The sequence below is a fragment of the Haliotis rubra genome, unplaced genomic scaffold (genome assembly GCF_003918875.1).
Source record: "Haliotis rubra isolate DU_JTF1 unplaced genomic scaffold, ASM391887v1 Scf130, whole genome shotgun sequence".
Classification (NCBI taxonomy): domain Eukaryota; kingdom Metazoa; phylum Mollusca; class Gastropoda; order Lepetellida; family Haliotidae; genus Haliotis; species Haliotis rubra.
In genome coordinates, this window is record NW_025765226.1 from 700940 (window position 1) to 717787 (window position 16848).

The window sequence follows — 16848 nt, forward strand, 5'->3', positions numbered from 1 at the left end:
TGTTATGACATTCAACATCTGCCTTCATCTGATTGAACAGACAGTTGAGGACGAGAGTGAAGAAGCTTAATTATGCTCAAACAAGGATCAATATTGTTCCAGGTATTTTTCAGAATCAGACAGGAATTTGGAATGGAGGAATGATATGGGAATGCCATTGGATGGTGAGCAATCAGCCATTCGCCACATTCACCATCAGTGTAGCAGTCAATACGATTACCGTAGTCCAATACCTGAGGGATTGGGAGTGGTGGATGGGATTGAACATTCACATTGTATGATAGATCATGAGGATTGGATGTCAGATCAAGATTTTGTCTGTATCAGTTGATCCCATCAGAAATGGAAGAGTAATGTAGGATAAACATTTGGATTTGAATGGTTTAATGGGATCATACCGTATGTCTCAGGATTATCTTTAGAATCCCCAGGACTCCCAGCAGAATCAAATGAACATGAGAATATCCAACAACATTGATTCAGCATTCCGCAGGAATTATCCCTCCATGTGTAGCAGATCTCTCAGGATAATCATGTGTGTTCAACATACTCCTCTACTCCTTAAGTTCTTCAATTGGGACAAGATCCAGAAGTAGGTCCCTCAAAATCTAAGGTGGGCATTTTGAATGGCAGAAGAGCTTTGTCCATCTGACTTTGAGTCAGATTCTTAGAGCAGGGCCATTACAACAGACCTCTTCAGGTCTTCCTGCAACTTTCCTCCAAGAAGACTACATTAGGAGTCCAATCTTGTGCTTTTGGGGCTCTACGAATTGAGTATCTGCAGTCACTTTGTAAATACATCAAAGTGAGGATGGGGAGTTCAAATGTAAGACCCTCAAGTAGCATATCAGCAACTTCAAATTTTAGCAGTGATTCTGGTAGTCACACATTGGAGAGAATTGGTTGATCCACATGCTGATGTGTTAGTCAGACAATTTGTTCGGTCAAACACATCCCAGGTACAAAACACATCCCAGTTACTTGTGATCACTGATGAGCTGTCATGCCCCACCCTTCAGTTGCCCATGGAAGTTTATACAAACGTTTATACCAGTGTGGGTTTCATTGCCAAGAATCTGCGGCCAGGCGTACCAGGCTGTTTTTTTATCCCTAATTTACAGAGCCCAGTCGGGGCTTTAAAGTGCCAACTCCAGGCCACTGAGGACCAATGGAGCACTCAGAAGTGAGTTTTCATCCCATATTCAACAGCATACACCACAGAGGTACCCCAAACTACCATCTACTTCTTTGATCGTCAGTGCTAAAGCATATGGAGGCTTGTCACCACTACCCCTGGCTTACAAAATGTCCACTCTGTTATTCCTATTGGGCATGTCGTGAGAGGCGACTAATGGGAATGGGTGGCAGGCTCGCTGACTTGGTTGCACATGTCATCGGTTCCCATTTGTGCAGGTCGATGCTCATGCTGTTGATCACTGGATTGTCTGGTCCAGACTCGATTATTAACAGACTGCCGCCATATAGTTGGAATAATAATGAGTGTGTGGCGTAAAACTAAACTCACTCACTGTTCCTATTGCAAGATTAGGTGAATTCAGTGTCGGCTTTCTGATATACATCTCATGGTTCTAATTGTCTGAATCTGTACCCAACTCCAAACTGTGGGATAATTGTAGTATGTCACTGTGAGATAAAATGAGTTTGTTAGTGTATGACTTTCTGATAAACTTCTATTGAATATTTTAAAGATTTATTCTATATCAAATTGTTTACATCTACACAATTTGCTGTAAGAGAAAGACTAGATTGGGAAATGCTGGGGATCACCCAGAGTGGTCTGTTATGTGGAAGAGTGTGTTGTGAATGGATTGTATTTGTGTTTGGTGGTATGAGCCTGAGAACATGAACGTCTTTTCCACTGCAGAAAAGCAATGTGTTTATGCAATAAGTCTGAAAGTATCTAGTTTATAGAAATTCATAACTTTGACCATTGTATGAGCTCTGAAGTTTGAATTTGCTCTTAAATTTCTTCAAAACAATGTTTTCAGAGCTCCAGATAAGGGCCTTATCGGCGTATGTATGGATAAAACATATGCACCATTCGGTAGGAAATAATTTAGAAACAGTAGCAAATAAGCACCACAGCAATGGTGTACGTTCTTAGACGTATTTATCTGAAAGAAAGTATTGTTTTATTGTATTGTTTACAAAAGAGTAGCAATGTAGTGGTGCATATATAAGCGAAACACAATATCACATACGACATTAAATTCCATTCAGTACTCTATATGTACTCTTAAGTTTTTCCAGTACTCCTATACTTAAAAAATGTGGAATACGTACTCCTTATGTTGAAAATCCTTGCCATTGAGTTAGACAAACTTCAGAAGATGCTTTTTCGAATAGATAATATATTTATTACAAATGTAGTGCTTATTTAAAGTCCTCCCTGCATGTTTGCTGGCGGGATCATCTAAGGTGCCTTGGTTTATCAGGCAGAATTGTGCACTAGAAATGTATGATCCTGAGTTCACGTCCCAGTTTGCCTCAATCATGCTTCCAGAAGAAACAGTGCCATGCCCATGACTGAGAAAATTACCATCATCACTTTGCCCTTTTATTTCACATTAAGCTTTCATCATGATGTAACTGAAACTCTGTTCAAAGACATGTGAAATCAATCAATCAATCACACATGAACATCTGGGTAAGAACTGGTCTTCAGCAACCAGTGCTTGTCATGAGAGACGATTTACAGGATCAGGTGACTTGGTTGACAAATCTCATCGGATCCAAACGGATCGATGCTCATATTGTTGATCACTGGATTGTGTGATCCAGATTCAATTATTTATAGATTGCCACCATATAGATGGAATATTGCCGGATGCAACGTTAAATAATAATTCTACCATGACATTTAAGTATGTTCGTTTTTTGATTAGCTGTTACTAATAAATTAGAAGTGAACAATTTTCAATAACCACTTCTGAGAGCCGGTTTACTGCGCGTAGTGTCAAAACACTACGCAAGGGTAATGAGTGCATATTTAAAACGCGTTTTATTCATGGTGCATATGTCATGGTAGAATGGAGATAATCCTATTGTGTTTACATTTTGGAAGTGATTATAGTTGGTTGAACGCTGCTAAATGAAACATTTAGCAGCCTTCAACCAACAATAATCACTTCCAAAATGTAAACACAATAGGATTCTCTCCTAAATATAAAAAAACCCACTGACTCAATCACTCAGCCACTCAATCACTCCATGGTAAAACATGTCTGAGATGCAAGCTCTGATGTTATGAAATGTTTAATGTCATAAGTATTGAACCTTCTTAAAGCTCTTGAAATTATCAGATCTACCCAGTTTCACTGGAAATTCCTTCCATAGAACGGTCATTTAAGGTATTGAAACAGACTCATTTGCTTGTAACCTTTTTATGATTTGTATTTTCAGCTATATTTGGGGTTCCACAGGATGTCTGTGCCAGGATGTATGTACAAGCCCTGAAGACATTTGATACAGTTGTATCTGGAGGATCTCTTAGAGAGGTTCACTTTGTGGATATCAGTGATACTATGGTCACTGCTATTGCAAAGGAGTTAGCACATAGCTGGAAAACACCTCTGGAAGGAAATGATTTTCAAAGGGACAAAGACTTTATTAACAGATGTTTGGGAACATATTTTGGTATGTCACTTCCACATCACTCAAACCAGAGTAGTAACAAGCATCAACAAGTAGCTGAAACCATGTCTGCTGCACACAATGACATCAACGATGGACATTTCAAGTTCTCTGATGCTGTCTCAATCAACATCTTCCAAAGTGATGTCTTTGAAACAAAGGCTAATGCTCTGGTTTCATGGGAAGATACTTCACTCTTGAATAGTCGGCCTTTTATAAAGGCAATGATTAAAGCAGGGGGATCTGGTTATGATGCTGAAAGGAACAGAATTTGGCCACAGATGTCAGTGCAAGGCAAAGTTGCAGAAACATCTGGCGGAAATCTGCCTCAAGATCATATTTTCCATGCCGTTGTTGGTTCATCTATAACTCCATCAGCCTTTGAAACACTTCTGAGGCAAATATTTGGCATGTGTGTGAAGAAGGAGTGCCACTGTGTACTTATTCCTGTGTGCAACCAAATCATTACAGGTAAGGTTAATATTTTGTAGTTCTGCTGATTCTTTATGGATAAACATAATTATTGATGTCTCTTAGTATCAATAATTTGTCCATGACATTTTATGACGTTTTCATTTTGACTTGAATATAATTGTGTGCACAAGGGCATAGTGTCTTGATCAAGATCAACGTCCCATACAGCTGGAATATTACTGAATGCGACATTAAAGGACAAACAACAAACTATTGTCTTCAGTTACTGATTAGGAACCAATGAAACATGCCTGCTTCAAGGTTTTGGGGCATTTGACCACAGAAACATCTATCTTTGAGATACGACTTATTGTATTTCGTTGTTTGATTTACAAAAAACGACTAAAAAGTTTTCATTATTCAATATACAAACTTTAAGGTAATGAGAAGCCTGAAGTTTAGCAGTTGAAATAGTGTAAGTTAGTTTCGGATTGGAAAAGAAATGTTTCTGCCATCCCTTATAACTTTTTTTCTCTTTTCTCTGAAACCACATGACAACCTCATTGTCCTAAAAAGTGAACACTAAAACTTCATGTTGCAATTACAGTACTGTTTTTTTTAGAAGTTAATGAAATTTGATTTACGAAAAGTGAGTTGGTTTGCAATTTAATTATTCACTCGCATGAAATGACCAACATGAAATAATAATCATACCAACTGACCTCATAATATTTTTACCTTGACAGGGGTTAAACTGTTTGTTTTAACCTCATGTGGACAAGGCATGTCTAACCTGGCATCAGGAGGTCTGTATTTCGAATTCATAGGATTCAGAAATTTTATGGCTGCTACATATATCATTGTATCTAATTGCTTAGATGGATGCACATGATAACAGTCACTGAAATGCCTGGAGTAGACTCAGTTATTTAGAGTCTGTAACCATACAGCTAATGTATTGATGAGTGAACCATTAAACATTAAACAGCTACAAACAACAGTGCACTTAGCAATATTTAAGCTACAAGAGAATGTTCTGTAAAGTACTGAGTCTGGTCAAGAAAAACATGAGCACTGATCCCAAACAAATGGGATATGATGCCATACTGCCCCCAAGCCTGACACAGCCTCATTCCATTTGGTTGCCACGTGGAACAACTGTGTTATTATACCCATAATTTCAACGGCTCTGTAGGGACTCACAATATTTATCATTCTCATGAAACATTTTAGAAGTTTTGATAAAATATTACCGCTTCCACCAGTGATTTCTTTTAATAATTATGCAAAATTATTCTTCCATGGACTTTATGAAAAGGAAAAAGGTCAAGGTCTCAAGATAGAAAAAAAATGTTGGGGTCATCGGGGTCTTAAACAGGTGTTATTATCCCATGCGGGGGGTTTAAAATGCACTCCGTCCGTCCGTCCGTGCATGTGTCAGTGCACATTTGTCTTTTCCGGAGCAGAACTTTAAGACCATTCAATATTTCGTCACCAAACTTCTGACATAGATAGGTCTGGTGGTGAACTGGTGCCTTTTGGTAGTTTTGGAAAGGCAAAAAAAATAAAATTTTGCGTTTCCATGGCAACAAGTTTGACTGAAACTGGTGTTAGTGCATTTTTCTGGAGCTGAAGTTTAAAACCGTTTAATATTTCTTCACCAAACTTGGCAGATTGTTAGGTCTGTTGGTGAACTGGTGCTTCTTGGTAGTTTTGAATTTCTGATTATAATATTTTTTTGCATTTCCATGACAACAAGTTTGACTTTGACTGAAATTGGAGTTGGTGCTCTTTTCTGGAGCAGAACTTTAAAACCATTCAATATTTCTTTACCAAACTTCTTACATAGACAGATCTGGTAATGAACTGGTGCCTTTTGGTAGTTTTGGATTTTCTGATTTTGACATTTTTTTTTTTTAGTTTCCATGGCAACAAGTTTTACTTTGATTTCTTCACCAAACTTGACACATAGATAGGTATGGTGGTGAAATAGTGCCTTTTGGTAGTTTTGAATTTCTGAATAAAATATTTTTTGTGTTTCCATGCCAACAAGTTTGGCTTCAACTGAATTATGTGGTAGTGTTCCTTTCTTGAGCAGAACTTAAAAACCAGTCAATACTCTCCTTCCACTTTGCCATATACACGCCAAAATATTTGACATAACCATAACTAGTAGACGTATTCATGAAGAGTATTTTGCCATTGCGAGGGATATTGATGACTTTGTCTTCTTGTTTTCATTGGAAATACACAACAGCATGTTAAGAGGTGAAAAGCTCTGAAGACATTGGTGGTAGTACTCTTTTCGAGCAGAACTCTAAAACAGTTCACTAATTCTTCACCAAACTTGGCACATAGATAGATCTGGTGGTATACTGGTGCCTTTTGGTAGTTTTGGAATTCTGAATAAAATATTTTTTGGCATTTCCATGGCAACAAGTTTGACTAAAACAGAAATTAGTGGTAGTGCACTTTTCCGGAGCAGAACTCTAAAACCGTTCAATGTTTCTTCACCAAACTTGGCACATACATAGATCTGGTGGTATACTGGTGCCTTTTGGTAGTTTTGGATTTCTGAATAAAATCTTTTTGGCACTTCCATGGCAACAAGTTTGACATAGACTGAAATTGGTGATAGTGCTCCTTTCTGGAGCAGAACTTTAAAACATTTCAATACTCTCCTTTCACCTTTCTATATACACACCTAAATATTTGACATAATCATAACTCGACATAATCATGAAGAGTATTTTGCCATTGCGTGGGATATTGATGACTTTGTCTTTTTTGTTTTGTATATTTTGATATATATGAATTCACATACTTTGATATACTATATTTTAAAAAACTCCATACATCATACATGTAGCAACTTTAGATAATCTACATATCATGCACTACAAAATCATTGCAGTCTAATTAAATGTCCGATGGCATCCAGAAACTGAATCACAGATCTTCTGCCAGTGGCAAGCTGCAGCTTCAGTCTCTCAATTCTGACAACTCAGTCTCTGTCTGCGCGAGTACGATGCCTTATGGCACCACCAAGACCAATCTGCCTTCTGGATTGTCTATCAGCTGTCTTGATCTTCTTCAGTTCTTTCACAAATTGATAAGAGTTAGTGTGAGCCCTGGGCATTCTCTTCATGAGACCACTGTGGAAGCCTTCAAGATGGTTGTTGGAGCGTGGACCTGTGTTCTCATGCTGATTCCATATGGCTCTTGGGAAGGTAGCATCAAAGTCTACTGCATGTCTGGTCCATGCTCCATCACTTCAAACCGGATAAGTGAGTCAATTTTGTGTTGATTTAGCTGGTTGGTTTGTAAAATTTACCGTCCCGAAACAGTCCCCTGCATATCGGTTATAGACATTCACTTTTATAACATAAAAGAGATTGGGTTTTTTTTAATGAAAATTGACAGGAAAGCAAGGTTTCCGGATGTCTGGGGTCCGGGGTCTCACTGTATATTGTGCCAATGCATGGTTTCCAACCTGCAATACTTTGCTAACTAGCTTGATGGTTTTATCCACTAGGCTACGAAGGAAACATGTGATTGTTTGTCAGTTATGAACCATGTGTTCCTCACTAGATTGGTAGTGTGTGGACTGTGGCACATATTTTGTGCATGCAGAGCATGTGCACTGCATATGTAAGGCAAGGTATTGGCTGCCAGTCGCATCCCAGTTGATTTCAACACTAAATGCCAAATATTAAAATTATATTTTATGTATTTCTTCGGTCTGTTCATTAGTAGGATCAAAACCTCCTCCTTTTGATCCTTCATATATTGTGTATTGTAGAGTACTTCCCCTCTGACATGTTAGACTGTTCCTGTTGAGGAAGCAAATGTATATTTTTCCTGATATAAATAACCCTAGCAATTATCAGGGCATTTCTCTAACAAGTGTTGTTGGTAAAACATTTGTATCTATTATCACTTACTGGTAGATCAGCCAAGCAATCAACAAGTATGTGCAGTGAAATTTCAATTGCAACCGTGCAACTCGCGCCCTTGGCTGTTCTACCAGCAAGGGGTTCCTCCTCGTTAAAAATAGCAAAAGTGACAACAAAATAAGGATTGTTTGTGAAACAACTTTTTATTCAGGTGTCCAAAATTATGATACAAATAATCAGAGTTGCTGAATATTGGGATGAGCAAATTCCATTTAAGATTGAATTTCTCGATTTCATTGTTTCTCTTTGAAATAAATTTTTTCTACAGAAAATATCTCTTTTAATACCTTTCTATAATTACTGAATTTTGGAATTGTTTTTTATATTACATAAATTGATATGTTTTTGGCAGAGATAATGATTTGATTTAGTAATACATCATTATGCAATGTATCAAACCAAATCAAATATTTTGTGATGTTTATTTTTCGTGGTAAATAGTTATTAATCCAGAGTTCTAGATCATTCCAGCATTTCATGCCAAATCATCAGAGTTGGTCTGTCGATTCATGTGACTGTGCAATATGTGGAGTTGTTGCATTTATTAGATTTTGTGTTGGTGAGCAATTCATCGGTTTCAAATCAAACGGGCTGTAGCGGTATATTTAGTTTTTGCACCATACTCTTATCATCTACATTTGTCACTCTAATATTAGTTCACATTCTTCTCTTGCCACTTATCACTGAAAACATTATATGCTGCTTCATAAGATTCTGTTTGATTTTTTTCCAGGTGGTTCTTCAAAAAATAAACTTCAGTTGTTCATCGAAACAATGGTTGACAGGCTACGTGACTTAACACGGCACAAGTCACAGTCGACATTACATGTGCATATTGTAGAACAACAGCAGCATGTTGTAGATGACTTGAAACAGATCCTACAGCAATACCTGACATCATGTGGATATGGTAAGGGTTCAGCAGACAACCAGAAGACAGAAGCCTCAGGAGGGGAGGAATGTGTCATCTGTCTCAATGCCATTGTTAATCCAAAGACACTTAAGTGTGGACATACATTCTGTACAGAGTGCATTGATGCTGTATTCAAACACAAGAAGATGTGCCCCACCTGTAAGACTGTGTGTGGAGTGATCACCGGAAACATGCCTCCAGGACAAATGAAAGTCTTTGAGTCTTGGTTGAGTTTGCCTGGATATGACAAATGTGGAACCATACAAATTACATACAGTTTCATTGGTGGTCAAAGCAAAAATAAGGTAACTTTTGTGTATCTTTGAAGTTTAGTGATACTTTCCATAGTTTTAGCCCGATCATATTTCCCCATTGTCAGTTTGTTTCATGAAGGGCTAAAAGAGACATAAAACAAGAATCTCTATAAAAAAGACATTTTGTTTTTATGAATGTTGAAAGTTAAATACTAGTAAAAATTTGGACACCTCTTTAAGCATGTTGTTGAATCCTTTCAAACTCTTATAAACCTCTCGTGACATCACTCTAATGTTCAGCTGGGTTGAAATGTCTTGGACTTAAATGGATACAGATTGGTTCCTAGTGTTAAGGGATAGATTTTATAATTTGTTAAGTTATCCTATCATATGTTATCCTAATTATTGACTGTCACCAGAAGCACATGCAGAGAGTGTGACTTGCTCTGACTGATAATCGGATTTCCACCTGAAAGATACCCAAACTCTAAAACTCTACATGAAAGATAAAGATATGGACAGCAGTTACGACATCCAGCTCACACAAGACAATAGTTTGTACAAGATGCAAGGGACTTTTTCCTCGCATGATTTTCATTCACCTTGATTGTATCAGAATCTGCATCGAGATGGAAGCCTTGCCTCATTGAAGATAATCATCACTTTCACTGATCCCTACCAATGATACATTCTTGGATGTTCCCTCAGTCTCTTATTATAGTTAGACCCTAAGGCATGTCCTCCTACCATTTAAAATACAGAAAAGGAATACTTCATTTGATCTTCTGACACTTGATTAACTTCCATCTCTACTTTATCCATTCAACCTTAATCAGTCTTTCTTGTATAATGAGATCATTACAGTGGATAAACAGTCTTCAGTGAGACCTATGGACTTCGACCCATGGAGGTCCGTGTTAGAATGAGCCTTCAGTAAACCCATACTTGTCGTAAGAGGCGACTAACAGGATCAGGTGGTCAGGCACATGTCATCGGCTCCCAGTTGCGCTGATCGATGCTCATGCTGTTCATCACTGGATTGTCTGGTCTAGACTTGATTATTTATAGCTGGAATATTGCTGAGTGCGGCCTAAAACTAAAACTAAACTCACTCACTCACTCACCTATGGACTTCGATATCAGATAATCAGTGTTCCAAGTAAGAATGCCCACCCGAAGGAAACATTCACATCCATACCTTATCATCAACATGGTACATGGTGTCAGAATGGCTGCTTGAATCAACTTAACATCATAGCAGGTTGTTTCAAATTAATCCTGATGAACTTTGGCACTCCAGTTGTGATTAAAAATCGGACGCGTCGATACAGATAATCCAAATTTTGTTTGCTGGCCTGCCTGAAGACTAGGAGAAAAGAATTTACTTTCTTCCTCAGTGCCGCCATGAAGCAGGATTGATACTTTTGCAATGTTCATTCTTGGCCGCGCCCTTGTGCCATTCATGCACTAATATTAACATGGCACACTGTACAGGTACGGGCGAGTTGTGTCAGAGCATCCATAAATGTAAATCTGAAACGCATCACAAGTTTGTTTTGCTTGGCAACTCAAGTTGAAACTGAAGTTACATCATTGGTTTCTCTTGTTGACCTCACCTGGATTAAAAGTTTCAAAAGGAAGTGAACTATTACTAGTCACAAGTAGTGTATGGCTAGAAAGCAATTTGACATGGCCCACAATATTTTCTCAATGACCCACACAACTGAGCGCTGGTGGGCCATGGGCTCACGTTTTAGAAATGCTTGAATGAACACTGCTTTTGGAGGCTGTCAATACTCTGGACAGTAGCATTTTGAATGTCAGTGCGTAATGTGAGACTTGATATATGTTATGAATGTATAATTTATACTGATAGTTTAAAAATATTTGAAAAAAGCCCTTGTGAAAAACATATGGGATATATTTAGAAAAGCCACTAGGATCCAGTAATTTGAAAATGTGTAGCAACTCAATGAAATTTAGATTCCACTATCTGCATACAAGTAGAATAAAAACCTGATCATATTTTAATCAAGATTATAAACCTATCCCAGATACTGATCATTGTTTTAGACATTAATTATTTTTTCGTACATCTTTGGAAGGTATAAGTTTGTCCCATAAAGACCTTATTAGTAATGTCCCAGATTTGGACTTTCAAACCTCTGATGTTTTAAAATAAAAAAAATTAAACAACAATTGATTGAAAAAAGGTATTGTTATTTCATATAATTTTCTAATAACACACAAATATAAACTAGACGGCAAAAGAAAGTGGTCCAGTTTGGTGAATAAAAGACACAAAACAAGATGGGGTTCAAGCATAATATCATATGGAAAATTGACAGATGACCATTCAGTGACATTTTCAACAAGGTACTGACAACACGTTTCAGGCATAGTTGAACATTGGTGGGAAAATGAACAATGTAAAGAAACAATTACAGTCTTAATACCACATATGACCTCCAAGTGCCTCAGTGCATGCCGTAAGTTGTCTCATCGTCAGACGTCTGAAGATGTTTGGTGGAATCCTTTGCTACTCCTCCATCAGGGCCTCCTGTGGGGTTGTAATCAGTGGTCTTCCTGTTGTCGGCCTGTCCTCAGTCCTTCCCATCTGCCGTTAACATTGCAGAAGCCTGGATACCGTCAGTGGTGTACACCCGAACCTTCTGGCAATCTGCACCTATGTTTTCCCTATTTCAGTCATACAAATGGCTCGCTCTCTTTCCTCATGTGTCAGTCTTTTTTGTACTTTTATCAGCTGTGTTACCATGCTGTGCAGTGATCACATTTATACACCACATAGGCATGTGCATTACGTTCTGCAGGCTTAAAACCTGTTTTACCAATTTCTCGCGCCAGCCTGACATTGTTGCGTTTGGCTATGTTATTTTTCCCTCTCTGTGCTTAGGGAACATCTGTCAGAATACCTACTGTTCACTGTGAATCATATTTTTGAGGAAACAAACATTTGCCAACCCATACTTTTTGGCCACTTATTAATAATAATTATAATAATAAAAGTAATATAATTTATAACCAGCGTAACTGATATTCTGTTGGTTTATAAGTCAGGTGGGAAACATCTTGGCTCTGAGTTAAGTAGTATGTATGTAAGAAGTTTGTACAAGCTGTCACATTACTCAGTTACACAGCCACATTATGTGCAAACATGTTATAGATATTTCTTACTGCCATAGTTTGTAGTTGTAAATCTTTATGAAGGAATACAGAAATATCACCAGATGAGGAATGTTATTTTTCTATTTAACCTGGAGGTTAAATATTGAAATATGTTAAATGTTTAAAAACTGATTTATGTTCCTTCAGGAAGAACATCCAGATCCTGGGAAGTGGTATAGTGGCATCACACGTATAGCTTACCTACCAAACCATGCTGAAGGACAGAAGGTCCTGGCTCTGCTGGCCGTGGCTTGGAAAAGACGTCTGACATTCACTATTGGCAGGTCTGTTACTATGGGCAAGGAAAGCTGCATCACATGGAATAAAATACATCACAAGACAAATAGAAGTGGTGGTCCAACAAAGTAAGTCATCTTATTGCATCTTTCTTCCACCATCAAATTTGACATAATGGAAGTGATCTCTGTCATTGGAATTTATATCACTAGAACATGTACTCATAGCTAATTACTTGTCATTGTACAAAAAGTACACCAGGTGCCCATTTTGCTTATTTCTGTCAGTTATTGGTTTGCTGGTCTAGACTTAGTTACTTACAGACCAACATTATGTAGCTTGGATTTGCTGACTTAGCATTATACACTTCTCACTCATCTGCACTCCCTCAGATAGACATGTAGATATATTATCGAAATTGTCATACATATTTTACAAGAGTAATATTAGAAAAGTTTTAATGTAGGAGATAGGTCTGAGGAGGGATTGATATTGATTCTGTTCTTTAAATGAATATGACCACACACTGTATTATGTATACTTTCTAATTTACTGCAGCCATTAAGTGTTTGAGAAGGGTCAACATGAAAATGAATGACAATAACTTCATTAGATATTAGATCAACAATGACTGACTGACTGACTTTGGTTTTAAGCTGCTTTCAGCAATATTCCAGTAACATCATGGCGGGGACAGCAGAAATGAGCTTCACACATACTACCCATGTGGGGATTCGAACCCGGGTCTTCGGCGTGACGAGCCAACGCTTTAACCATTAGGCTACCCCACCGCCCCACATCAACAATGATGTTAGTATTATGCATGTGATTGTGTTGTCTCAACACTCCTTTTGCAAGCAGGAAATCATTAAATATAGCCCTTTATATATATTTGTATATATTTCATTAACCCACTTATCAAAGCCATATGTATAATAAACATATATTTTATTGCTCACATTTTATTTGTTCATGTTTGGTTAATACAGTTATGGCTACCCAGACCCTGGCTACTTGAAAAGAGTTGAAGAGGAGCTAGCTGCCCAGGGGTGTGACAGAGGCGGATCTTGGGGCAACTGGCTCTTCTGCAGGTACTGCTGTCTAAGCTGGAACACACAGCAGTGGGGTACTAGTTGACCGACAACTGCCCTGACAAAAGAAGTGTTTCATTCGTGGTTTATTGTTCAGCCTTGCTATGTTGACATCAGCTCTGTGTGTTTACATAAAGTAAATATGTTACAAGAGAACATTCGGAATTGTTGAAATACCTGCATTTTACAATGTGTTTGGTATCAGAAAGGAAGTACAGAGACAACCAACCATCTTTCTCTTTATACCACAGTATCACATTATCGGTAATGATGTAATACAATATTCTCCAATATTGTTTGTTATGATTCGTTTCGTTGCAGAATGTGTTGATGTAGTTTTTGAACTAAGTGACATGATGTAGTTATCATTGCTAAATTGTAAGATGTGTTGTGCATTTTAAAGTGTATGTCTCTTGTAACTATGTAACATTAGATTTCAGTGTATATGTCTTTTTATTTGGTTAAATCTTATCTTATTCCTGTTTGAGGCATGGTTGATGATATCGGTGAAAATATCAAGCTATTATGTCTGTTATTTTCTTTGCGATTGGCAATATGTATATGTTTTAAAAGTAGTGCATACAAATATGATAAAACTATTTTCATAAGTGATAGGAGATCCCATCAAATAGCAAATTATGATCCAAGAGAATGGAAAGGAAAGCAACAAAGACCTTTCCATATCCATAACAAATGTCTGAGAAAAGCAGAGTTGGTTTTACAATTCCGACATTGTCATGAGCATTTTCATAACTAACTATAAAACACCTGGTGTTTTCAAAATGATGAGTACTGCCCCACCCGAGTCCATTGTAAGCAAGTCCCCTAATGACTTATGTTCTTTTGACGCATTATGCGATGCAGATTAATAACATACTGATATATGTGAAAACAAGATGAACCACAATACCTATATTTATAATTTAGCCATGTACATAACAACAAACACAATTAAGCCTTATGAAAGTTGTAAAGCATTTGTATATAGTTTTTCCTGAGAATATCTGGTTGTGTCAATGGTTTTATCCATGAAAATTACATTCAGCATTTTTTAAGGCATACTTGCTCAAACATATTAATCATTCTTACCTTTTGTAGGTAGTAGGAATGATCTATTCCTTTAACCAAATGTAAATGTATTTGAGGGAGCTGAATGGACTTGATCAATTTCGGAAATAACTGTTGGTCTTCTAAAGTAATTACTGATATTCTTGTGAACAAAATGTCTGGACTTCATTAATCAACACTTGATCCCTGAATTTGGCCAATAGATGCAATTGCAAATTCAGTTTTGTTTTCTCCTTGCTTTGTTAATTCAGAAAAAGGATTCTGTGAAATATTTTAGATGTTGATTATCAGTTTCATAGCATCTGTTTATGATTTCTAAATCATTTCGAAAGAAAATGAAATTGTAGATATTTGTTTGAACATTTCCTTTGATTGTTGTAGACTGGCTATTGAACATGGTCAGTATACGGTGAATGTGATTATTATCATGTGTACTTGACTTTACATTAAACAGTTTCATTTGATACATGTTAAACATGTAAATATACATAATTGTAAATTTCAAATGATTCTTAATCTGACTCACCAAAAAGAATTTTTAAATGAATTAAATAGACAGGTCTTAGTGAATGAGAAGTCACGTGTTATATGAAAAAGTGTTTGGTTTAGAGTTTATGGAAATAATCAAAGTATGGTGGTTGTTGCTTGAAAATGTTCACATACAACTCCCATAATACCTTATACACAAAAAGCTTCTAATAGGAGAAAAAAAAGTAAAAAATAATTAGACTCAGGGTTCAGTCACTATGTACTTCTTCAAAGGTTTGAAAGGAGGAAAAAACATCACACTTCTTTTTCGCCTCTATACATGAATGCTCAAAGATGAGGTATGCACAAATAATTAACATACTGTTTTTATATAAGTAAACTAACATAAACTCTTTTCCTCCGTTTGAGCATAAGACATATACTTTATGTTTAAAAATGTGTTGGCTTTCCTTTTCTTGAACATAATGAAAATATCAGGGATTCATATATGAATCCACCAAAATACAAGTATAGAATAAAAGTATAACAATTATGTTTGACTTTTTATGAATTAGTAGCTATTAATATCTATGTATAATATCCAGAAAATGTAGTTTCTAAATAGCATTGTAACCATGTTGTTTTGTTGGACTGTAAATACAAACACATATACAGGTATTGTAAATACAGGATTGTAAATATAAAGACAGTGAGAGTCTTGCTCTGCAGTTTTAGCAGTCATTGATTTAGCTTGTTGGGACCTGTGGGTTCTATTAGAAATAACAATATATATAACTATGATAGTATCATAATATTGTCGGTAAGCACAATGCCTTGTGTTAAGTAATGTGAGAGTTCAAACCAGATTCTTATTCTGCTGCTGCAGATGTAGATGATAGGTATAGGAGAGACAATTAACATTATGTAAAAAGTGAGGGTATTATATACTCTTCACTAGACTCCCAATATCAGTTATGTCCTAAAAACACAATACTTTGCCATAAATATTGAGGAAACTCATGCCAGATTCATATTCTGCTGCTGCAGATAAACCAGATCTCTTGATTTTAAGTCAGTGTCATCACCAGTATTTTATCATGTGTTTATATAGAAAAGATATCAAAACATGTTTATTTGTCATGAAAATATTTGTTATGTTTATAAATGAAACAGCCCACAAACTGTCACCTGTACATTCAGATTGAAGGAATGTATGTGTGTGTGCATGTGCTCGCGCTTATAAGATCATTAATGCACAAGATTTTAAAATATCGTAAACTACCATGAGGTTGTTTGTCCTTTTTGAATGAGAGATGATGTTATGAATGAAAACAAGAAATGTGTGAGCTGTTCCTTTCTTGTACTTAACGGAAACATTAATTAACAACACAAAAATACTCCATTGTTCAATACTGTAAAATATGTATGTTTAATCTTTGACAAGTACACTCACAAAGAGCTCTTGTATGTCTGCTGAACAGCAACAAAATGTAGCTCAGAATATCCTTGTCCATAAACTGAACAGTGTCCTTACTCAATAGCAGTGTAACCATGTTGTTTGTTTAGATTGTACATACAGACACAGATATTGTAATATAGGATTGTGT

General features: G+C 36.7%; 2 protein-coding genes across 2 annotated transcripts in view; both read left to right on the plus strand.

Annotated features, from left to right (window-relative positions):
* LOC124267271 overlaps nt 1-16632 on the plus strand; it is a 57656-nt gene extending 41024 nt beyond the window's left edge. The window contains exons 4-7 of the mRNA XM_046702182.1: nt 3424-4125; nt 8758-9242; nt 12525-12742; nt 13604-16632. Coding sequence (XP_046558138.1) covers nt 3424-4125; nt 8758-9242; nt 12525-12742; nt 13604-13751 — 1553 coding nt within the window. The 3' untranslated portion in view covers nt 13752-16632. The remainder of the gene's footprint in view (nt 1-3423; nt 4126-8757; nt 9243-12524; nt 12743-13603) is intronic.
* LOC124267272 (protein mono-ADP-ribosyltransferase PARP9-like) overlaps nt 1-16848 on the plus strand; it is a 98558-nt gene that overhangs the window by 28811 nt on the left and 52899 nt on the right. The window lies entirely within an intron of this gene.